Consider the following 25,673-nt stretch of genomic DNA (forward strand, 5'->3'; position numbering starts at 1 on the left):
TAAAGTATTTATAATTATGTTAGCTGATAAAACCATTACATATTAAATGGTTGTTATCTACAACAGTGTTTTTCAACCACTGTAACGCGGCACACTAGTGTACCGTGAGGTATTGTCTGGTGTGCCGTGGGAGATAATGTAATTTCACCTAATTAGGTTAAAAATATTTTTGGCAAACCAGTAATTATAATCCACAAATGTGCCGTTGTTGAGTGTCAGTACTGTCGAGAGATCAGCAGAGTAACCGTGTAATACTCTTCCATATCAGTAGGTGGCAGCAGGTAGCTAATTGCTTTGTAGATGTCGGGATCATGGTTTGTCGCGATCACAAAATGCAGACGACAGCAGGAGGCAGCTTGCAGGTAAAAAGGTATCTGATGCTTAAACCAAAAATAAACAAAAGACGAGTGACGCTAAGGAAAGGCATTGAAGCTTAGGGATGGCTATGCAGAACAAAACTAAACAGAATGCTGGACGACAGCAAAGACTTACAGCGTGTTGAGCAGACTGCGTCCACAAAGTACATCCATACATGACATGACAATTAACAACAAAATAGGAGCGCAAGACAAGAACTAAAACACTACACACAGGAAAACAGCAAAAAACTCAAAATAAGTCACGGCGTGATGTGACAGGTCGTGACAGTACACCTACTTTGAGACAAGAGCTATTAGGGCTGTGAATCTTTGGGTGTCCCACGATTCGATTCAATATCGATTCTTGGGGTCACGATTCGATTCAAAATCGATTTTTTTCAATTCAACACGATTCTCGATTCATTCAATATATAGGATTTCAGCAGGATCTACCCCAGTCTGCTGACATGCAAGCAGAGTAGTAGATTTTTGTAAAAAGCTTTTATAATTGTAAAGGACAATGTTTTTTCAACTGATTGCAATAATGTAAATTTGTTTTAACTATTAAATTAACCAAAAATATGACTTATTTTATCTTTGTGAAAATATTGGACACAGTGTGTTGTCAAGCTTATGAGATGGCATGCAAGTGTAAGCCACTGTGACACTATTGTTCTTTTATTTTTATTTTTATAAATGTCTAATGATAATGTCAATGAGGGATTTTTAATCACTGCTATGTTGAAATTGTAACTAATATTGATAATGTTGTTGATAATATTCATTTTTGTTTCACTACTTTTGGTTTGTTCTGTGTCGTGTTTGTGTCTTCTCAATTGCTCTGTTTATTGCAGTTCTGAGCGTTGCTGAGTCGGGTTTGGTTTTGGAATTGGATTGCATTGTTATGGTATTGCTGTGTATTGTTTTGTTGGACTGAATAATTAAGAAAAAAATTAAAAAAATTAAAAATTAAAAAATAGATTAAAAAAATCACAAAAAAAATCGATTTAATTTTTTTTATAATTGATTCTGAATCGCACAACGTGAGAATCGTGATTCAAATTCGAATCGATTTTTTCCCACACCCCTAAGAGCTATAGTGATGCATGGTTGGTTATGGTCTCAATTCATATCCAACAATTGCGAGAACGACTTTTTACTATCAATAACGGCTGCTCGAGTTAAATTTTTTTATGTTTTCTGCTGGTGGTGTACCTCCGGATTTTTTTTAATGAAAAAAATGTGCCTTGGCTCAGAAATGGTTGAAAAACACTGATTTACAACATGTACCATTAGCTTCAATCCCTAGATGCTTAATGACATATTTGTGTCAAACCGCTTAATCAAAACTAAAACCCCACACTGCAGTCACATGTTGATTTGTTTAGTGATTGACTGATTTCAAATATTTTGAGGTTGTGTAACAATGTGAGGCCAATAAAACCGGTCTTGTGGGCTTTTATTGTGAAACTCCTTTTTAGAAGTATTAGTCTACAGAGCAGCAGCAGGGGGAGGAGCGGACCAATGACAGGAAAGGTGTCAACAGGTGAGGTGAAGCTCCCAGGTGATTGCATCGGGAAGTAAAGTCACTTCGAGCTTGGCCAAAAGACTGTAAAATCTTTTTTTCCACTTTTGATTGTGTCTTCAGTTCCACGTTCGAAACTCGGATGAAACTTCGTCCATCTTCTGTGTGACGCGCGCGTACGCACGCTCCCTCCGAAGCTCCGCTATGAGTTCGGAGTCGCTGAGGCCGGCCTCCGGAGGCCGCAAGCCGCTCGGCAAGCTGGCGACCCGGCTGGAGGAAGTGAAGAGCCCGTGGAGGCAGGTGGCCTCGCTGGAGCTGAGCCACAGCGAGGCGGCCCGGCTGGCCACCGACGCGCTGCTCGAGCAGGGAGAGCGGGAATACCGCCGCGTTCTGACCGAGGAGCGAGAGCTCAGCTTCTTGTCCGAAACGGAGATCCAGTACATCACCCGGCACGCCGTCAAGACCGGCGAGCCGGACAGCAACGGAACCGGCCCGGCGGACTGCGACGTCGCTGGGGACGGCGACGTCGCGTCCGAGTTGACATCCGGCACTTACTTTCCCATGATGTCCGACGAGGAGCCGCCCGTGCTGGAGCTCGGTTGGCCGGACGCCCCACTCCGGTATGGGCCGTCCGAGACCCAGATCTACTTCCAAAGAGACAAGTCGGTCAACGTCAAGGACCGGATCCGCTCCCTCATCAACAAAGCAAAAAAGGTGCGCCGCACTCGCTTGTCTCGATACATAATAAAGTACATGTACATATTTCTATGACTCTATTATAGAAATAGACGTATTAGACATATATATATAGATACATACAGAGCAGGGGTGTCAAACTATTAAGGAAAATCTATTCTATTGGGGCAGTATAGCTCGGTTGGTAGAGTGGCCGTGCCAGCAACTTGAGGGTTCCAGGTTCGATCCCCGCTTCCGCCATCCTAGTCACTGCCGTTGTGTCCTTGGGCAAGACACTTTCCACCTGCTCCCAGTGCCACCCACACTGGTTTAAATGTAACTTAGATATTATATGTAAAAGCGCTTTGAGTCACTAGAGAAAAAGCGCTATATAAATACAATTCACTTCACTTCACTATTCCCCAACTGGGCCGGACTGGTAAAATCATTGCATGATAACTTAAAAATAAAGACAACTTCAGATTGTTTTCTTTAAAAAAAAAAAGAAGTTAAGTTAAAGTTAAAGTACCACTGATAGTCACACACACACTAGGTGTGGTGAAATTATGCAGAGGAGGTGAGGGGAGCAGTGAGCAGCAGCGGTGGCCGCGCTCGGGAATCATTTTGGTGATTTAACCCCCAATTCCAACCCTTGATGCTGAGTGCCAAGCAGGAAGGTAACGGGTCCCATTTTGATAGTCTTTGGTATGACTCTGCCGTTTTAACTCACAACCTACCGAACAAGCACCACCTGAAAATATACAAATCATAATGTTGTTGTTTGTTTTTTAACACTTATATTTTGCAGTTAATAGTATTCTATCTTCCTTTGCCGTTATTTCTACTTTCGGAATAAATGATGTAATAATGTTCATCGGTCAAATAGGTGGAATTAAGTCTGGCAGAATTTTAACATGCTCTCATTGGTGTTCATTTTTAATCTATCAGAAGATGGAATGAATCATAATATCAATTATTCAGGGAATAAGCGGTAGAAAATGGATGGATGGATGGATATTATTATTGTACTTTACCCATTTTCCTCAACTGATGTACTAACATAATGTGGTTTATTCTGTACATATGTAGCACCAGCTACAACAAAATTTGTGAATTTGGGCTTATTTCATTAATCACACATGAAGTTGAAGGCAGACACAAATTATTTCAGTTTATTTATGTGATAAATAGCTTATTTTTATACTCCGCAAACTCATCTCGCGGGCCGGATAATACCTGTTCGTGGGCCTGATCCGGCCCACAGGCTGTATATGTTGACACCCGTGATATAGAGTCAATTTGTCTAGAGAGGAAGTAATTAAGTGCTGTACACTTGTGTCGTCTACGTGACACAAACCTACTGTACTTTATTACTATTTCACACAGCTTTATTACATACAGTACATATACTTTTACTTCAAAAGTATTTAATGGTTGACTGTATAAATATATATCAAAGGATTGAAAAAACTGAAGTATTTTTCCCATAAGAAATAATAATTGTTTCCAAACTCCCAAAAGTATGTACATAGAGTATAAATATAGTTTTACATAGAGATACTGTGAAACACATTTACTGTATATCGTTTTTAGCATATTGTACAAAATGATTGTCCTAAGTCAGGGGTAGTTTACTAAATCAGGGGTGTCCAAATTACAGCTTGCGGGCCAAGTGCAGCCCGATGGAGTCTTCAGTGCGGCCTGTGAGACTTCACAAGTTTAACAAGGAAGTTTGGGCCTGCAGCACGTATTTGCCTGAATTTTGTCTGCTGTGAATTGGAGAGATGTTGCTGCCCTTTTAGTGGACGAAGATGGAATCAATGGTCATTGACCACGAGTTTCACTTGAAGCTGACCAGAGCACAGCATCAATATATATGACCCAATCCAAACAACTTTCCCCACTCATGGTATAAATTAACTGTAACCATTAAAAAAACTCAACACACAGTCGCACATAACACCCCTCCTGCTCATTGAACTTTGTGGACATTATAAAGCACGTATATATAATTTAAAATTACATTTGTATAAAAGCCATTACAGTGCATGATGCAAAACACTCTGTCCACACTTCCCCATGTTTGGCATATTTTAGCTGATTGATGTTTCCGATTGATTCCAAAACTTTAACGAGGTCATCAGGGAAAGAAACAAGGTCGGGTCGAACTTTCACATACTCCTAATAATGTTTTATCGTTTATACTTTATATTGCATTGTCATTAAAGGCCTACTGAAAGCCACTACTACCGACCACGCAGTCTGATAGTTTATATATCAATGATGAAATCTTAACATTGCAACACATGCCAATACGGCCGGGTTAACTTATAAAGTGACATTTAAAACTTCCCGGGAAATATCCGGCTGAAACATTGCGGTATGATGACGTATGCGCGTGACGAAGTCCGAGTAACGGAAGTTATGGTACCCCGTAGAATCCTATACAAAAAGCTCTGTTTTCATTTCATAATTCCACAGTATTCTGGACATATTTTGCAATTTTTTTAATGAACAATGAAGGCTGCAAAGAAGACAGTTGTAGGTGGGATCAGTGTATTAGCAGCGAACTACAGCAACACAACCAGGAGGACTTTGTTGGAGCGCTAGCCGCGCTAGCCGGCGACCTCACCTTGACTTCCTACGTCTCCGGGCCGCCAAACGCATCGGGTGAAGTCCTTCGTCCTTCTGCCGATTGCTGGAACGCAGGTGAGCACGGGTGTTGATGAGCAAATGAGGACTGGCTGACATAGGTGGAGAGCTAATGTTTTTAGCATAGCTCTGTGCAGTCCGGTTGCTAAGTTAGCTTCAATGGCGTCGTTAGCACAGCATTGTTAACCTTCACCAGCCTGGAAAGCATTAACCGTGTATTTACATGTCCACGGTTTAATAGTATTGTTGATTTTCTATCTATCCTTCCAGTCAGGGGTTTATTTATTTTGTTTCTATATGCAGTTAAAGCAAGATGCTATCACGTTAGCTCGTAGCTAAAGCATTTCGCCGATGTATTGTCGTGGAGATAAAAGGCACTGAATGTCCATTTCGCGTTCTCGACTCTCATTTTCAAGAGGATATAGTATCCGAGGTGGTTTAATATACAAATCTGTGATCTACAATAGAAAAAGGAGAGTGTGGAATCCAATGAGCCAGCTTGTACCTAAGTTACGGTCAGAGCGAAAAAAGATACGTCCATCGCTGCCTCTCAAGTCATTCACTGTAACGTTCCTCATCTACGAATCTTTCATCCTCGCTCAAATTAATGGGGTAATCATCACTTTCTCGGTCCGAATCTCTCTCGCTCCATTGTAAACAACGGGGAATTGTGAGGAATCCTAGCTCCTGTGACGTCACGCTACTTCCGGTACAGGCAAGGCTTTTTTTTATCAGCGAGCAAAAGTTGAGAACTTTATCATCGATTTTCTCTACTAAATCCTTTCAGCAAAACTGGCAATATCGCGAAATGATCAAGTACGACACATAGAATGGATCTGCTATTCCCGTTTAAATAAAAAAAAATAATTTCAGTAGGCCTTTAAGGTCTGATGTGGAGATGGGGGTTGTTAAAGTTGAAGTTACTGTATGTGTTAAATCTGTTAAAGCCCGCTTTAATCAATGCAAACTGAAGAGTTATTTTGGTACAAAAGATTGTTTTTAGGTCACAATCAACGCTCTGGCAAACTCCACACACACATACTGTATGTATTTATGTGTGTGTATATATATATATATATATATATATATATATATATATATATATATATATATATATATATATATATATATATATATATATATATATATATATATATATATATATATATATATATATATATATATATATATACACACATATATATATATATACACACATATATATATATACATATACACACATATATATATATACATATACACACATATATATATAATATATATATATAATATATATATATATATATATATATATATATATATATATATATACATACATATGGATAAGCGGAAGAAGATGGATATATATATATATATATATATATATATATATATATATATATATATATATATATATATATATAGTATATATATCCATCCATCCATCCATCTTCTTCCGCTTATCCGAGGTCGGGTCGCGGGGGCAGCAGCCAAAGCAGGGAAGCCCAGACTTTCCTCTCCCCAGCCACTTTGTCCAGCTCTTCCCGGGGGATCCCGAGGTGTTTCCAGGCCAGCCGGGAGACATAGTCTTCCCAACATGTCCTGGGTCTTCACCGTGGCCTCCTACCGGTCGGCAGTGCCCTAAACACCTCCTTAGGGAGGCGTTCGGGTGGCATCCTGACCAGATGCCGAACCACCTCATCTGACTCCTCTCGATGTGGAGGAGCAGCGGCTTTACTTTGAGCTCCCCCCGGATGACAGAGCTTCTCACCCTATCTCTAAGAGAGAGCCCCGCCACCCGGCGGAGGAAACTAATTTCGGCCGCTTGTACCCGTGATCTTGTCCTTTCGGTCATAACCCAAAGCTCATGACCATAGGTGACAATGGGAACGTAGATCGACCGGTAAATTGAGAGCTTTACCTTCCGGCTCAGCTCCTTCTTCACCACAACGGATCGATACAGCTTGGACTCGGAGGTATGTATATATATATACCTGTATGTATATATATATATATATATATATATATATATATATATATATATATATATATATATATATATATACACATACCTCCAAGTCCATGGTTCTCGCCCGGAAAAGGGTGGAGTGCCATCCTGCCCCAAGTGGAGGAGTTCAAGTACCTCGGAGTCTTAATATATAGTTATTACACATGCAGTTGGCTTTCGGCCCCCCGAGTCAAAAAGTTTGGACACCTCTGCCCAAATCAAGCATGTTCTTCCATTAAAAAAGGCTATATATATATATATATATATATATATATATATATATATATATATATATATATATATATATATATATATATATATATATATACATACCTCCGAGTCCATGGTTCTCGCCCGGAAAAGGGTGGAGTGCCATCCTGCTCCAAGTGGAGGAGTTCAAGTACCTCAGAGTCTTAATATATAGTTACTACACATGCAGTTGGCTTTCGGCCCCCCGAGTCAAAAAGTTTGGACACCTCTGCCCAAATCAAGCATTTTCTTCCATTAAAAAAGGCTATATGAGCTAAAAAAACAACAACAATATTACTGTCGTAAAAACCACTAGATGAGACCAAACCAATCAGATCATGCTGTTCAGTATCATGACCACTGATTGGCTCAGCCTCAGGAAGCATTACTATATTGGATTAAGAGTGTAAAGGTGATCGTGGGAAATGTAGTGTTTTTACAGTTTCGCATAAAACTACAAAACGGCAGTGCACGCGCGTGACTATGGAATCTCTGACTGCGGACATTCCGCACACAATCCAGTTTGCCCACAATACACTGGAGTCTCTGCACACATTTACAGTGCATCCGGAAAGTATTCACAGCGCTTCATTTGTACAACACTTTATGTTACAGCTTTATTCCAAAATTGACTTAATACATTTTGTCCTCAAAATTCTGCACACAATACCCCATAATGACAATGTGAAACAGTTTTTAGAAAATTTAAAGAGTGTAAAGGTGACTAAAGGGTGTTATTTCATGTCCAGAAGGCTCCCACAATGTTGAAAAGTTTATTTAGAAGGTCGTGAAGAGTTTTGTATGCTCTAGCTATGAAAATATTTGTTTTTTAATTAATTATTCCTACTTTACGGAAATTAATTTATCGCGGTCATGTCGGGTACCAATTATCGGTGATAAACAAAGGTTTACTATAAATGACAAATTAAATGGATAAATGAACATTTAACATCACTTTTACTTCTATTAAAGACGTCATTGAGAGGTCCGAGCATACACAAAGCAAACATCCGCCAGGCCTGTAAGCGCGAAGTTCAAATTTTATGACCGTGCGGACTCTGCTCCGTGCACACACAATACACTAGTCAGCGTGTATTTGTACACCGATTTGCATTTTGCCGCCAAAGCGTCTTTAGTCTACTGCTTTTCATAGCAAGCAGGTAGAACAGGTCCACTTCCTCATCCTCAGTGTAGGGCGCCATGACCGAAAAAATGTTAACGGGCAGGGATCGTGGGAAATGTAGTGTTTTTACAGTTTCGCATAAAACTACAAAACGGCAGTGCACGCGCGTAACTATGGAATCTCTGATGACTGCGGACATTCCGCACACAATCCAGTTTGCCCACAATACACTGGAGTCTCTGCACACATTTACAGTGCATCCGGAAAGTATTCACAGCGCTTCATTTGTACAACACTTTATGTTACAGCTTTATTCCAAAATTGACTAAATACATTTTGTCCTCAAAATTCTGCACAGAATACCCCATAATGACAATGTGAAACAGTTTTTAGAAAATTTAGCAAATTTATTACGAATAAAACACAAATAAATCACATGTACATACAGTAAGTATTCCCAGGCTTTGCTCATTACTTTGTTGATGCACCTTTGGCAGCAATTACAGCCTCAAGTCTTTTTGCATATGATGCCACAAGCTTGGCACTCCTATCTTTGGGCAGTTTTGCCCATTCCTTTTTGCAGCACCTCTCAAGCGCAATCGGGTTGGATGGGAAGCATCTGTTTTTATCCAGGATGTGTCTGTACATTGCTGCATTCTTCTTTCCCTCTATCCTGACTTGTCTCTCTGTTCCCGCTGAAAAACATCCCCACATCATGATGCTGCCACCACCATGCTTGACTGTGGAGATGGTACTTGCCTGGTGATGAGCGGTGCCTGAATTCCTCCAAACATGGCGCCTGGCATTCACGCCAAAGAGTTCAATCTGTGTCTCATTACACCAGAGAATTTTGTTTCTCATGGTCTGAGAGTTTCTCAGGTGCATTTTGGCAAACATTTAAGAAGGAATGGCTCTGTCTGGCCTGGTTGGTGGATTGGTTCTCCTCTCTTCACAGAGGAATGCTGTAGTTACCATCGGGCCATTTTCCTCCGATAACTCAGTTTAGACGGCCTGTTTGTTCCAAACTTCTTCTATTTACGGATGATGGAGGCCACTGTGCTCATTGGGACTTTCAAGGGAGCATATATTTTTCTGTACCCTTCCCCAGATTTGTGCCCCGAGACAATCTTGTCTCCAAGGTCTACAGAAAAATTCCTTTAACATCATTCTTCGCTCTGCCTTGCACTGTCAAGTGTGGGACCTTGTATATAGACAGGTGTGTGCCTTTCCTGATCATGTCCAACCAACTGAATTCACCACAGGTGGACTCCAATTAAGCTGTAGTAACCTCAAGGGTCATCAGTTAAAACAGGATGCACCTGAGCTCACTTTTGAGCTTCATGGCAAAGGCTGATGAACATTTATGTACGTGTGATTTATTAGATTTATTTTTAATACATTTGCAAACATTTTCAAAAAGAAAAAACTTTCACATTGACATTATAATAAAATAATTGATTTTATTTTGCAACAAGGCAATAACATAAACCAAATGTAGAAAAAGTGAAGCGCTGTGAATACTTTCCGGATGCACTGTACTTGCAATGTTTGGTCCTATGATAACCGAGACGGTATACAGAAAGTGGGTCAAACTTATGGTGAAAATATTTTTTGAAACAACGAATCCTACGAAAACCGAGTACCATTTGCAATTATGCATGTACGTGGTCCTCAAGTTCTGTTCCTAGAGTTTTAGTGTAAGTTATACCTAAATTCAATCAATCAATCAATGTTTATTTATATAGCCCTAAATCACAAGTGTCTCAAAGGGCTGTTGATTCCTGTCACTGTCACTAAGTGCATGAAATACATACTGTATGAGATACAGTAATATCAAATACAGTACAAGGAAGAAATAAGTCCTGGAAGGGGCTTTGCAAGGGAGGCGAGAGAGGCTTATTGAGATATAATCTACTTAAGTAGAGGGTACAGCATCACTTGCAGGCCTTTACTATCGTCTTAAAATATTGTCCATGCCAGTCTAGAATGATAACCTGCTCTTCGCCTTAAGAAAGCGTACAACATCCATGACCTGTCGAGCATTCATTAGCATTCGATAATCTTTATCCTTAATAATGGTCACAACAGTCGTCACCAATACATACATATAATATATACTGGTAGGCTTTTCTCATCTCTAGGAGCTTTCTATGATGTTCCTTGACATTTTCACTTCCATGGTAATGGCTTTCCTTTTCTTTGACGCACTGCCACTAGGGAGACTAAAGATGGATGTTCATAGTTAACTCAAAATTAATCATGATTAATGGCAGATAGATATAATTTTTCATCATTAATAAGTTTACCCTAGACTGATAATTTTCAAGTTTTAATACCATGGCTGTGCAATTACTTTGCTTTAATGAAATGTGTTTTAAACATTATTCTTTTTTAAACAGCTTAACACAAAAAAAGGACATAACTACGTTTTTAATAACAACAAACATTGCCTTCAGTGTGTTGGTGTCTTGCCAGATTTTGCATTTTGTAGAAACACATAATTTGTATTCCTGCTGTAGAAGCACTTGCCTTCAGAGGAGGAGCTACACTTCCATGTTTAGATACCAGTTTCACGCATTAATAACACAATATGACTTAATGTGGATTGTTATGCTCATGCTTTGATTGCCAAAGATGCTTGGAAATGTATTCTTTGATATTTCTACCTGAATAAATGCTTCTGATATTCTGTACTTTACATGTTGTACAAGTTAATTGTACATATTCCTCAAGTGTTGTAATAGCATGGTTTTTTTTAGGTACAAATATCACAGAATAACATTAAAAAACATTGTTGACAAAGCATGATCATACTGTAAGACATTTTTATTTTGTTAATATAGTTAAACCGGATGTATAGCATAGCGCTTTTATTTTGAAGTTGGAAATGTGATTGGTTTGAGAAGGTGTCTTGACATGTTTTGATGTCGGCCTGACAGTTTGCAATAAAAAAAAGTCCCCTTTTGACTTCCTGCCTAGCGTGTTTAATTTCTGTTGAGCTGTTATGCCTTCTTACTAAAGCAGTTAGTGTAACAGTCTACATTTAATGTATCAATGCACCTTAGCTATAAACATGGAAATAAAGCGTTTACCCACCTCTGATAGACGTGCGCAGCAGGCATTTGCTGCAGTGATGTCGTCCCATGGCAAAAAATAAGTTATTTTTTGTTGGGAGAACAACTTACCATGGTTTTGGACCTGATATTTCCATAATGTACACTTTTCTTTTTCCATTTCTGCTTGCTATTTTCCCACTTGTGGCTCATCAGTAACAACTGAACTCAGCCAAGTTACCCTTTGCTACGAAGCATCCCTAGGGTCAAAAAGGACTGGTGCGCGTTAATCAACCATAAAAAAAAATGTTTTGCCGTTACTGGAACCTATAGTTAACATGTATATATATATATATATATATATATATATAATATTATGATATATGTTATGATATATGTTATGATATATATATGTAGCATATTAATATTATATATATATATTGTATTATACAGGCATGTGATTTTTCCGTCTAAAGTCTGAATTCCGTCTTTTTTAATCTCGGGGAGAAAAAAAAAAAATCTCCCGTTTTTTTTACGACCCTAAATCAAGATTCGAGACGTAGTTTGTATTACGCCGTAGTTGATTGGTCGATATGTTCCTTGTGACCAATCAGGACATCTGTTATGAATGATGACGTTAATAACGTCATCATTCATAATGGTTACTATACGGCCATTTTCCATATGTAAACAATGTCGGTTCTCGAGAGAAAGGACGCTTTACGAGTAAAAGAAATTGATAAACATGTCAAAGATAAGTTTCGATGGGACTGGATGGAAAGGGAAATCACTGATGCTGTTGGGAAGAAGAAAGTTACGACTTTGTTCGGTGATTTTATTCGGAAAAATCGATCGTCCCGGAAAGGTTTTGTGCACGTGGTGTCATGATAATATTGACTATGGATCACGAGGTTTCAAGGCTTTGGAAGTACATGCGAAACACCAAAAACATATGAAACAACTTGAAGCAAGGAAAACAAACTTTTCACTAGCTGGTATACTCTTGGATGTCAACCGAAAGTGAGCAAACCTTACGGACTTCATCTTTTGTTTACATCGACAACTGCCGTAGACATCGAGAGGAAAGATCCACCCACTTCAGTTGCAGACAGGGTTGTTAATAATGAGGTAAGCTAAAAAATATTTGCTTGCGAAATACACATGTTTGTTTTAAATATTAACCAATTATTGCTTAGCGAAATATAAATGGGTTTTTCTAAAAATAAAAAGCCACGTGAAAATATATTATGAAATTACAGAAATTCAAAGAGTCGCATTATTGAATCCAGTTAACAATTTATTTGAAATAAATTTGCATATAATACTATTTTGTAATATTAAGTTCTTATGTAGTCTGGTGTAACAATCTTGAAGGTAAATATTTTCACACTTGTTTCATGCAATTCTCCTGAAGGAATCAATAAAGTACTATCTATCTATCTATCAATATGTCAGTGTCCCCACATTATTATTATTTCCTATTTTCAAATATGAGTAAACAATACTAAACATGTTTAATTATTTTCATAAATGTATATCCTATTTTGGCAAAAAGAATGAAATGTTTACATTACATGAACTGAAGTAATGTGGTAATACTGTAAATAAACTGTGGATAATAACACTGATCAATGTGACACCTGTGGATGTGAAATGAACACAAGATGTAAATATTAGTGCCTAAATACTGTTGGGACTGAACCATATACAGTGATTCATTGGGATAATTGGGTTATGTATGTTCTATTAATGATGTTTTCATGTCTTTAAACACTAAAATATTTTCTTCAAATGGTGCTGTCTTTGTTAATTTTAGCATGTTAAATTGGTGAAAAACCAGGAGTTTCGGGGGGCCTGGACCTGGCTGGGGGCCTTCGTCCCCCAGACCCCCGGAAGTTTTTTCAGTCTTTTTCATTGTGGTCAAATCACATGCCTGATTATATATACATTTATAATGTACACACGTATCTAGTATCTACCTTATATATACAGTAGATACATGCATATATATACAAAACTCAAAATCAGTGAAGTTGGCACCTTGTGTAAATCGTAAATAAAAAAAAGAATACAATAATTTGCAAATCCTTTTCAACTTATATTCAATTGAACACACTGCAAAGACAAGGTATATAATGTTGGAACTGAGAAACTTGTTGTTGTTTTTTTGCAAATAATCATTAACTTAGAATTTAATGGCAACAACTCATTCCAAAAGAGTTGGCACAGGGGCATTTTTACCACTGTGTTACATGGCCTTTCCTTTTAACAACACGCAGTAAACGTTTGGGAACTGAGGAGACCAATTTTTGAAGCTTTTCATGTGGAATTATTTCCCATTATTGCTTGATGTACAGCTTGAGTTGTTCAACAGTCCAGATTTCCGTTGTGGTATTTTAGGCTTCATATTGCGCCACACAAGACGTTGCTTGGATGGCAACATATGTTGCACCAAAACCAATATGCACCTTTCAGCATTAATGGTTAATGGGGCCTTCACAGATGTGTAAGTTACCCATGCCTTGAACACTAATACACCCCCATACCATCTCAGATGCTGTCTTTTGAACTTTGCGCCCATAACAGTCCGGATGTTTTTTTTCCTCTTTGGTCCGGAGGACTCAACATCCACAGTTTCTAGAAATAATTTGAAATGTGGACTCGTCAGAGCACAGAACACTTTTAAACTTTGCATCAGTCCATCTTAGATGAGCTTAGGCCCAGCAAAGCCGGCGGCGTTTCTGGGTGTTGTTGATAAATGGCTTTGGCTTTGCATAGTAGCGTTTTAACTTGCACTTACAGATGTAGCGACAAACTGTAGTTACTGACAATGGTTTTCTGAAGTGTTCCTGAGCCCATGTAGTGATATCCTTTACACACTGATGTCGGTTTTTGATGCAGTACCGCTTGAGGGATCGAAGGTCCGTAATATCATCGCTTACGTGCAGTGATTTCTCCAGATTCTCTGAGTCTTTTGATAATATTACGGACCGTAGTTGGTGAAATCTTTAAATTCCTTGCAATAGCTAGTTGAGAAATGTTGTTCTTAAACTGTTCGACAATTTGCTCACGCATTTCTTCACAAAGTAGTGACCCTCGCCCCATCCTTGTTTGTGAATGACTGAGCATTTCATGGAAGCTGCTTTTATATCCAATCATGGCACCCACCTGTTCCCAATTATCCCATTCACCTGTGGGATGTTCCAAATAAGTGTTTCACGAGCATTCCTCAACTTTCTCAGTCTTTTGTGCCACTTGTGCCAGCTTTTTTTAAACATGTTGCAAGCATCAAATTCCAAATGAGCTAATATTTGCAAAAAATAACAAAGTTTACCAGTTTGAACGTTAAGTATCTTGTCTTTGCAGTCTATTCAGTTGAATATAGGTTGAAAAGGACTTGCAAATCATTGTATTCTGTTTTTATTTACGATTTACACAACGTGCGAACTTCACTGGTTTTGGGTTTTGTAGTATATACATGAAATGTGTGTGCTAACGTGTATGTGTGTGGGCGCTGCAGGTCATCGCATTGGTCATGGATGAGTTCACTGACGTGGACTTGTTGTGTGACCTGATGGAGGCGTCCAACAAGCGCAAAGTTCCAGTCTACATCCTTCTGGACCACAAGAACCTGGAGCACTTCACGGACATGTGCTCATCTTTGGATGTGCAGAACGTTCACCTGAGCGTGAGTCTTGTGCACGCGTAGCGTCCTGTATTTATCTTAGCTTTTCTAGCTGTCATGTTGTCTTTGACCTCTGACCTTGTTTGACTTTATTTTTTTACATGCTGTTCTACTCGTGTTTCACAGAACATGCGCATCCGCAGCGTGTGCGGCGACATGTACTGCACCAAGAACGGCAAGAAATTCAGCGGACAAGTCCTAGAAAAGTTTATGATCATCGACTGTGAGGAGGTCATCGCCGGATCCTACAGGTCACACACGCACGTACACACACACACTCCACTTGTTAGTTACGAACATGCAAAGAAGACAAAATATTATTTGTACTTCCTGTTGGACTGGAGGTCTGACAGGCTCCTAAAAGAAGTATATGATCATCACGGCTACCATTTTCAGTGAACCGCCTACTTTCTGTTTACCGGAGGATTGCGATTGAGCCGTGACTCACCTCACAGGTGCGGGAATGAAGGGCAAGGTGTGGAGAGGCGTTGACTGACCCAACCCCTCCCCCTCTAGAATGACATACTTTGACAACTGGGAGTGTCCCGCCAATCATTTCAGCATATTTGTCCAACTATTTTCTCCACTCAAATACTTATATTCACTTACTACTTCCATTCAAATTGATTGCTTCATTCCAACTACTGATTAAGAAAAATGTATAGATAATTAATTATCTATTTCATTCATCAAATGAGGAAAGCTCAAGTTCAAATCCAAAATTTCTGTCATCAAAATGATGCCTACACCACTCTCTTTTGGGGGTCACATGACCACAGTGGCACCATGCAAGAAGAAGGATGGGCGTCCATTTTCCTTGAGCAGTTTTGCATGTTAATACAACTGTCCAGGTGCACACCATCGTGTGAATGAACACCTGTCAACAATTAATAGTAGAGTCAAAAAACCTTTAAATTATTTCGAGCCCCACTCCCCCACTACCCATACGCACATCGGGCCCCTCCCAGCCCTGATGCAGAGCAAATTAAGTAGCGTGCATTGGTGAGGCAAAGTTGTTGTCAGTCGCTTACACATGTCAGGTAACTTAAGAAAAAGTGACAAGTGTGACGAGTTGCTATTCCGGTTCTACAACGTTTGCACTTAATACTCCTTCAAGTCAGCCATCCATCATGGATTTGACATGCTAATATTTTTTTTGTCTTCATGCATCACAGCACACGCCACAGAGGAGACACGCGATTGTATTTTTTTCATTAAATCAACAAAACCGCACATTTTAGTCACAGGCTAACACCTTTATCATCTAATAGTGGCTGATACAATAAAGCAGATAATGATAATAATGTTATTAGTGAATCGGGCATGTAACATCATTTCTTTGTGCTTAATTCCAATGTTGGATACAATTCTAATATTGATGTTGTGTGTTTATTGTGCAGCTTCACCTGGCTGTCTGCTCAGGTGCACAGCAACATGGTCATGCACTTCTCGGGTCGCATCACGGAAAGTTTTGACCGCGAGTTCCGCTGCCTGTATGCCGACTCGGAGATCATCGACTGTTTCTATAACGAGGAGGAGGAGGGTCTTCCATACTTCCCGCCCTACCAGGCCCCGCAGACGGTCATGGGGCATATTCCGCTCCTGAAAGCCAATCTACTTCTAGACAGGTACCAAGATTGTTTAACATAGATTTGTTGTAATCAGATACAACTAAGTATCTACTCCGACTGTCAACCCATTTTGAAAACAAGCTTTTTTGTATGGTATAGAAACTTGTGGGTTTTTTAAAATTATTTAATCATAAATGTAACCACTTTGGTGTTAATTTAACTTGTTAAGCATTTCTGAAAGAAATATTCCACACCATACCAGATAGTTCCTGATTAATCCTTTGGAGTCCAGGCTAGGATTTAGTTTTTGCGTAAACCTTTTATATTACATAATTTCTAAAAACAATTTATCTTGCCTCGGTTGGTTTCCTTTTTTCCCCAGTTAAACCACACATGCGACTGTACAGTCATTTTTTTTTACATTTCTATTAACACATGGCCTAAAATCACCCTAAGACAGGGGTGGGCAATTAATTTTTACCGGGGGCCGCATGAGCTACCCGAGCACTGCTGGAGGGCCACATCGACAATATTTCAATTAAATTTTGCTCAATATTATTTTTGATATATACCGTAAGATAAATAATAATAATAATAATAATAATAATAGTAATACTTCAACATAGTGTGTGTAACAGCATTCCATGACTAATATATATAAATTAACATTAATAATAAATGACAGTAAAATAAGCACACGTATGACTGAGGAGTCATAGTGTAACTTTGTGTGGTGTTTGAGTTGTCCGACTTTTTGTGTGGCCTTAAACGCACCAGTGGTTTAGTGCTATGCGTGTTGGTGACAGATGACAAGTTGGTTTTGGCCTGGTTTGTACGGCAGAAAATGACTAGTTTTTCGAGATAGAATTGTTTTACTCATGTTTTTGGTGTGGTTATGTCCGAATATAAACAGTTTTGTTCAATAAAGTGATCGATATAATTCCTGTCCTCGAAGCATCTCGATAGACGTTACAATAATTGAACGGTGTTCAATTGAACGGTGTTGACGAACACCATTAGGGCCGCTTGTTGTCACTGTCACTCAAAGTTGCATTGCAAAATTCCATAGAATAAATATGTTTATTTTGTTTATAATTCAGATGGGATTTGATTTGGTGCGCGGCATATACTTGCTGCGCGCAGCGGACGCTTGAGCAGTGCGCAATTGCGCAGGCACGCACCTTAGGTGAGGGGACGTTGCTTTGCAGTTCATGTCTTGTTGAAAACACGGCATTCCTCATCAACTTTTCTCTTTTTAGCGTCTCGGGTGTAAACCGTGCATCACTTGTCGCTGCATGTGCACCTTCACTCGCAGGTTACACACGGACACACGCCCATAAATAATACTTTTCAAAATAAAAGCAGCACAGTTGTATTGCGCGCAGGACATAGATGTTTTTTCAACTTTATTTTGTAATTGCAGTTGTTCACATTCACTCACAATCACGCATACGTCCACACGGAAGTAATACAAATAACGATTTTCAAAACAAAAGCAGCACCGTTGTATTGCACACTCGACATAGATACTTTTTAAAATTTATTTTGTAATTTATAATTGGCCTCACGCGGGCCGGACAGGGACGCACAAAGGGCCGGATGCGGCCCGCGGGCCGCAGAATGCCCAGGTCTTCTATGAGAATTCCACTTCCAAATCACGAAAATATGTTGTGATAAGTTGTAAATGTTTGTTTTATGTTTTAGCTGCACATTAGCCCTATTATAACATCATAAGTGACTGTAAAGTGTGCATCTTTTGTGGGACAGTACATGCTGTAGTAGTTTATCACTTACACCAGGGGTCTCAAACTCAATTTACCTGGGGGCCACTGGATGCAGAAACTGGGTGAGGCTGGGCCGCAAGAAAAGATTTCTTAAAAAAAATCTAACATGCACTTTTTAACGAATTCACCTTCTTTGAATGGCTTTCCCGCCCTAGCAACCATCTCACTCACCATGTAGCTAGCTTTGACTGCTGCATCGCTCTTTTCATTTGCTTTCTTGAAGAAATCTTGTTGCCTCAGTAGACTGGTTTTAAAATGTGCAACCCGGTTCACTCTCTCATCTCCCTGGTATTTTGCATACTCCTCAGCATGTCTAGTTGTATAATGACGTTTCAAATTGTATTTCTTCTGCACCGCAACTTTCTCTGTGCAAATAAGACACGTAAAGGGCATCTCTATCCTCCTTCAAAACCGCAATAAAAGTACACCTTAAGGTAACTTCAACCCTAAACTAACACCCTCCCCGGATTGTTAATAATCAAATGTAGATACTGTTTCTTGTGCTCTCTCTCTCTCTCTGTTCTCAATTGTTGATGACTGATGATAACAACCAAACCCAACCCCCACCCCTCCATATCCCACACCCCGGATTGTAAATAATTCAATTTATATACCCTGATGATTATCTTGTATGATGACTGGGGCGGCGTGGCGAATTTGGTAGAGTGGCCGTGCCAGAAATCGGAGGGTTGCTGGTTACTGGGGTTCAATCCCCACCTTCTACCATTCTAGTCACGTCCGTTGTGTCCTTGGGAAAGACACTTCACCCTTGCTCCTGATGGCTGCTGGTTAGCGCCTTGCATGGCAGCTCCCGCCATCAGTGTGTCAATGTGGAAATACTGTCAAAAGCGCTTTGAGTACCTTTGAGGTAGAAAAGCGCTATACAAGTATAACCCATTTATCATTTATTTATTTGTTTATTGAATGGATCCCCATTAGCTGACGCCAAGGCAACTGCTAGTCTTCCTGGGGTCCATATAGGAGCATACATAATTAAAATACAAAGAATACATACATTACCAGACATTATACAATGGAAAAATACAACATAAGATAAAAAGCTAGTTAAAACCAGTATTAAAAATTCACGTCATGTGGGCAGCTGCAATAGGTGTATTTTCAAAGCTGTCTTGAATGACAATTTACTTTGTGAGAGATTAATGTGAGATGGCAATTGATTCCAGAATGATGTACATTTATACATGACTGTATGTTTGAGGAGATTAGTCCTGGGAGCAGGAAGTGCCAAGTGTATTATGATGATAGTATATATGTGATAGTATATATCTGTATCATGAATCAATTTAAGTGGACCCCGACTTAAACAAGTTAAAAAACGTATTGGGGTGTTACCATTTAGTGGTCAATTGTACGGAATATGTACTTCACTGTGCAACCTACTAATAAAAGTCTCAATCAATCAATCAATCAATCAATCGGGGTGCCCCTGTGCTCAACAAAGAAATATTGCATCTCCCACTTTTCCTGGAATTGTCTTTGCTCATCACTAACCTTTCTCTTCACTGCAGGCTTTGAAAAAGACATGTTTGGGGTTGTGGAATATATTTGTATTTAGCCGACGCACGCAGAATAATGTTATTTCCGCAATGTGTGTCGTTCCGCTTTTCCTCCCTACAGCAACACGGCGGTCGGCGGAAAGTACCGGGAACGCGAGCGCAAAAAAGTGACGGCTCCCGGAGTGTTATCCGGCGTCATATAAAAATATATGTAGTGTTCATCGTGTGAGACAATGCAAATTAAACAATAAAAAAAAAACCGGTTTGAATTAGTCCAGGTTATCAGGGACTTTATTACTGACAGAGAGGTGTCGCGGTGATCGCGGTCGGGGGGTGTCGGAGTGTCACCGCTGGGGTCCAGTGCACCAGTTTTGTATTGTAGCTCGGTCCTTCGGCGGAGTGCTTTGGAAGCTACGGGACCGCTCGTCTCCCCACCCGGACTGTTTACAGCGGCGCCGGGGGCGGGAGCGAGCAGGCGGGCGAGCGAGGGAGGCAGGGAGGGAGGAAGGAAGAGCATGTGTCCTGGAAAAGAGGCAAAATGTTTCTCTGCTTGCATCACGCAAGTGACGTCGATGCATACTTGCCAACCTTGAGACCTCCGAATTCGGGAGATGGGGGTGTGGGGAGGGTTTGAGGGGTGTGTGTGGGGGGGGGTTTGAGGTGGGCGGGGGTGTTTTTGTAGCCCGGAAGAGTTAGGGCTGCAAAGGGTTCTGGGTATTTGTTCTGTTGTGTTTATGTTGTGTTACGGTGCTCCCAAAATGTGTTTGTCATTCTTGTTTGGTGTGGATTCACAGTGTGGCGCATATTTGTAAGAGTGTTAAAGTTGGTTATATGAACACCCTCAGTCAGACCTGTATGACTGTTGCTCAAGTATGTCATGCAATAACTTGTGTGTGCATGCAGATGCCGCACACAACACGTGACTGGGTGGGCATGCTGTTTGTATGAAGAAAAAGTCTGTGTGATGTCAGGTTCTGGAGGATAGTAAAGGCAGTGCCATCACGGCATGCCCTCAATATTGTTGAGAGCCATATACCACACCGTGATTGGTAGATTCCTTCAGCTCCTCACACAACGCTGTCAGGCGCCATTCATTTAAAACTCTCAGGCCGCACTAACATTAAACTTTCATATTAAGGTGGGGGCCGCAAAATAACGTCTCGTGGGCCGCAATTGGCCCGCGGGCCGCATGTTTGACACCCCTGACTTACACACACACCAACTACGGTTGTAATGAAAGTACCATTAAAAAATAGCTACTAGATGAATCAGAAGTTTCTAACCAGTTACTCAGTACTTCAATATAGTTTTTTTCACTAAACACTTAAGTAATTATATGGATGACTACTCTTTACTTAAACTTGTCATATTACTCTAAAGTACTCTTACTTGAGTGCAATTGTTGGCTATTCTACCCACCTCTGCTTCTTACCTAGAATTCAAATATAAAATGTACAATGCAAAAACTCATGCACAAATTTAGTTAGTTTAGTTCATGCCTCAGGCAGGTACAATTGACTATGTACACAACAAATAACGTGTACCGTTCTAAAACAAATGTTTTTAAAACAATGACACTAACACAATCAGGATGATTGTTACTGATCATAGGCCTGGATTTACTTACATGATTTTCATCATTTAAAGACTTGAATAGAGTGTAAAGTCTGGCCTTTTGGTTAAAACAGAGTGTGGATGTATCATCATGCTGCGCTTGCATAGACCGTGGATAAAAGGTTGTGGATTCCTGAGAGTTAATCGTGCTCTGACTGTGTGCTAGATCAGTGGTAGCTTTGTGCTTGCTAACACATGCTAACCGTGTCCTTCCCCCTGCAGGCAGAGGACGAGTTCTGATAACTCAAGCAGCCAATCAAGTAATAGCATATCAAGTGTAAAGGCGGCACCCGGACAGACCTCCAACCCCGTTTACATGGTCAGTCAAGGTCAAGACAAACTGGAGCTGAGTAACTCTCACCTGAGCCCTGAGAGGCAAATTGGGGAGCGCAGAGTCCAAAACCTGGCACATCAGAACAACATCTCTCCGTTAACGCGAGTCTCCGCTAACGGAGTGCTCAATCACACTCCGCTTCTGGAGCGCACTACTGGAGGCTACTCTACGGACTGGACCAAAAGCTACCCGGCGGACCTCAAGTGGTCACATTTTACCGGTACCACCTCTAAGTTTCAGGCGTTAGGAATGTACGAGCACAAACCGACTATGTACACCGGCACCACCCCTGCACGCTTAAATCCAACCAGGACTACAACCCTGCTCAGTGAGACTAAACTGGGCGCCAAGCAAAAGGGCTCGTCCAGCCAGTTCCTCAATAAATTATCAGACTTTTTCACGCCACCTTCCGACAAAGACCAATACAACTTCCTCAGATCGCAGTCGCCTCTCGGAAACGTGGCACGAGGTGGACCTGACCTCACGCAAACCGTACCGGAGAGCCAACAGGCGCCTCCGTCACCGTCCCCGCCACCGCCACCACCACCACAACCACCACCACCGCCACCGGAGCTGCCTCCCTCTCCTGTGTCGCCCCTGTCTCCTGTGGCACAGATGACCAGGCAGGACGAGAAGCGTATGACACTTGGTCACAGCAAGCTGGACCTGGTGAACCAGTACAACAAGCTGAAGAGCAAACAGGTCTACAGCCGATTCGAGCTCAAGAGCTCCAACTGAACCGCATGGACAAACGTCTCCAATGATCCCCAACACGAAGGTTGGAAATAAGTTGTGGACGTCAACTTGTTGAATTTGGATGACATCATGTTTGTCTAATCGTTTTAGCTGTGAGGACTTTAATGTCAACTTGTAAAATAAGCATTTTGCCCAGGCTATTTCTCTTTGCTTTACTGTGACGTAACGTTCTGTTTCATACACAGGCAGTCCTTGCTTTACGACGTTTTGTGGTTACAACACGATCCCGTAAATGATTACTAGTGTGCAGAAAGAAATAGTTAGACTTGTGTGCGCACGGTGAAAAAATGCGTAGGCGGAATAACACGCAAGTCGTGAGTCACTTTTTTTTTTTTTCTTCATTAATTTTTTGCTATTCATCATGTCTCCCAAGTGTCAGGCATACACAAGCTTTGCGTCAAAGAAAAGGAAAGTCCTCGCCATAGAAGTAAACTTAGACCGTGTGAAATGCTCCGAATCAAGAGAAATGCTCACCATCAAGATCACGATGGTATCGTTGAACATGCGAAAGGATCTGCTCTTTTGAAATAGACAGTGATAAATGAGCAGCGTCGTGGTGTCATTATTGAGACTTCCCTTTCCCCATAAGACTGTCTCACCATCCCTTCTAGTGTGCAAGCTGTCCATGTGGATACAAAAAGCAAGTTCTCTTTTTTACTACGGTTTCATTTAAATCTTTTACTGTATTTTATATGTTAATGTGTACAGTGTACAGTGTATCAATGTAGGTATATATTGGCGTTATGGGAACAAAACTGAAGACCTCAGTTTTTTAAAAAGAATGGCACAGCCTTTGTCCTGCCTCCGCTGCGTGGACCACACTGAAAATCCATGTTTTCTTCCTGGAGTCATGATGGAGTTGACAACATAATCTGCCTCACTTCGCCCTTTAGCGGAGGTAATGTGCAGCACAGTGACACTGATCAAACATATATTCTACACTTACATATTTTCACAAAATCTTATACTACTGGAAAATGTGAGTTCCTTTTGTACGCTCAAGAACATTGAAATGAAATAAAGCTATGACTCTTTGTACGCACTTTCAAATATCACCTCTGGTAACCAGCTGTGGTAAAGGGGCATCGAAGTGGAGATGTGGAGGGGAGGCTTGTTTTTTTTTCATTTAGATATGTACAGTCGTGGTCAAAAGTTTACATACACTTGTAAAGTACATACTGTCATGGTTGACTTGAGATTCCAATAATTTCTACAACTCTTATTTTTTTGTGATAGAGTGATTGGAGCCCATACTTGTTGGTCACAAAAAAAACATTCATGAAGTTTGGTTCTTTTATGAATTTATTATGGGTCTACTATAAATGTGACCAAATCTGCTGGGTCGAAAGTATACATACAGCAATGTTAATAATTGGTTACATGTCCCTTGGCAAGTTTCACTGCAATAAAGCACCATCCACAAGCTTCCGGTTGAATTTTTGACCACTCCTCTTTACAAAATTGGTGCAGTTCAGCTAAATTTGTTGGTTTTCTGACATGGACTTGTTTCTCCAGCTTTGTCCACACGTTTAAGTCAGGACTTTGGGAAAGCCATTCTAAAACCTTAATTCTTGCCGGATTTAGCCATTCCTTTACCACTTTTGACGTGTGTTTGGGGTCATTGTCCTGTTCATACTTGCCAACCTTGAGACCTCCGATACCGGGAGGTGGGGGGGTGTGGTTAAGGGCGTGGTTAATAGGGGAGTATATTTACAGCTAGAATTCAACAACTCAAGTATTTCATATATATATATATATATATATATATATATATATATATATATATATATATATATATATATATATATACATATATATATATATATATACATACATATGTATATATATATATATATATATATATATATATATATATATACATATGTATATATATATATATACATATGTATATATATATATATATATATATATGTATATATATATATATATATACATATGTATATATATATATATATATATATATACATATATATATATATATATATATACATATGTATATATATATATATATATACATATGTATATATATATATACATATATATATATATATATATATATATGTATGGAATACTTGACTTTCAGTGAATTCTAGCTATATATATATATATGTATATATATTTATTTTATTATACATATAAATAAAATAAATACTTGAATTTCAGTGTTCTGGGGGCTATCCAGTAGATGGCAGTATTGTCCTGTTTAACTTCTCCTCCGTTCATGACTCGGCCACCGTGTTCAATGGAGAAGTCTGTTCTACAAAATGTACAGGCAACATAATTACATACCCCTTCTCCTTCGAACTGTCCTGGATGAACTGAAATTCTTGTTTCCATTCGTTTTGGAACTTGCAAGCGTATTTCTTCATCTTGCTCGTCGACGGCGTCGCCATGTCTGTAACTTCCTTGTTCTTCTGCTTCGTCTCCTTGTTGTGTGAGCAGTTGTGCACTCTACTCTCTAAAAGCCGTAGATGTTATGACGTCATCGGGCAGGCAAGCTGTTTATATTGTGGGAAAGCGGATGTGAGAACAGGCTGTTCCCACTCAGGTCCACATTGAGCTGGAGGGGGCGTGGCCTCCAGCTCCGGCTGAATACCGGGAGTTTGTTGGGAGAAAATTTCTGCCGGGAGGTTATCGGGAGAGGTGCTGAATACCGGGAGTCTCCCGGTAAAAACGGGAGGGTTGGCAAGTATGGTCCTGTTGGAACACCCAACTGCACCGAAGACCCAACATCCGGGGTGATGATT

General features: G+C 40.0%; 1 protein-coding gene across 2 annotated transcripts; it reads left to right on the forward strand.

The window, feature by feature from the left end:
- The first annotated feature begins 1,839 nt into the window (after positions 1-1,839).
- fam83c (family with sequence similarity 83 member C) lies at positions 1,840-24,313 on the forward strand. Of its 2 annotated transcripts, XM_062047363.1 has the most exons (6): positions 1,840-1,905; positions 2,008-2,598; positions 15,165-15,332; positions 15,456-15,580; positions 16,730-16,957; positions 22,038-24,313. In XM_062047363.1, the coding sequence occupies exons 2-6, from the start codon at positions 2,089-2,091 to the stop codon at positions 22,885-22,887; spliced, it is 1,881 nt and encodes a 626-aa protein (XP_061903347.1). In that variant the 5' UTR covers positions 1,840-1,905; positions 2,008-2,088; the 3' UTR covers positions 22,888-24,313. The 2 variants fall into 2 exon arrangements, with proteins under 2 accessions (XP_061903347.1, XP_061903340.1); XM_062047356.1 differs by having other exon boundaries at positions 1,855-2,598.
- Positions 24,314-25,673: the final 1,360 nt, after the last annotated feature.

Source organism: Entelurus aequoreus, linkage group LG01 (genome assembly GCF_033978785.1).
Source record: "Entelurus aequoreus isolate RoL-2023_Sb linkage group LG01, RoL_Eaeq_v1.1, whole genome shotgun sequence".
Classification (NCBI taxonomy): Eukaryota; Metazoa; Chordata; class Actinopteri; order Syngnathiformes; family Syngnathidae; genus Entelurus; species Entelurus aequoreus.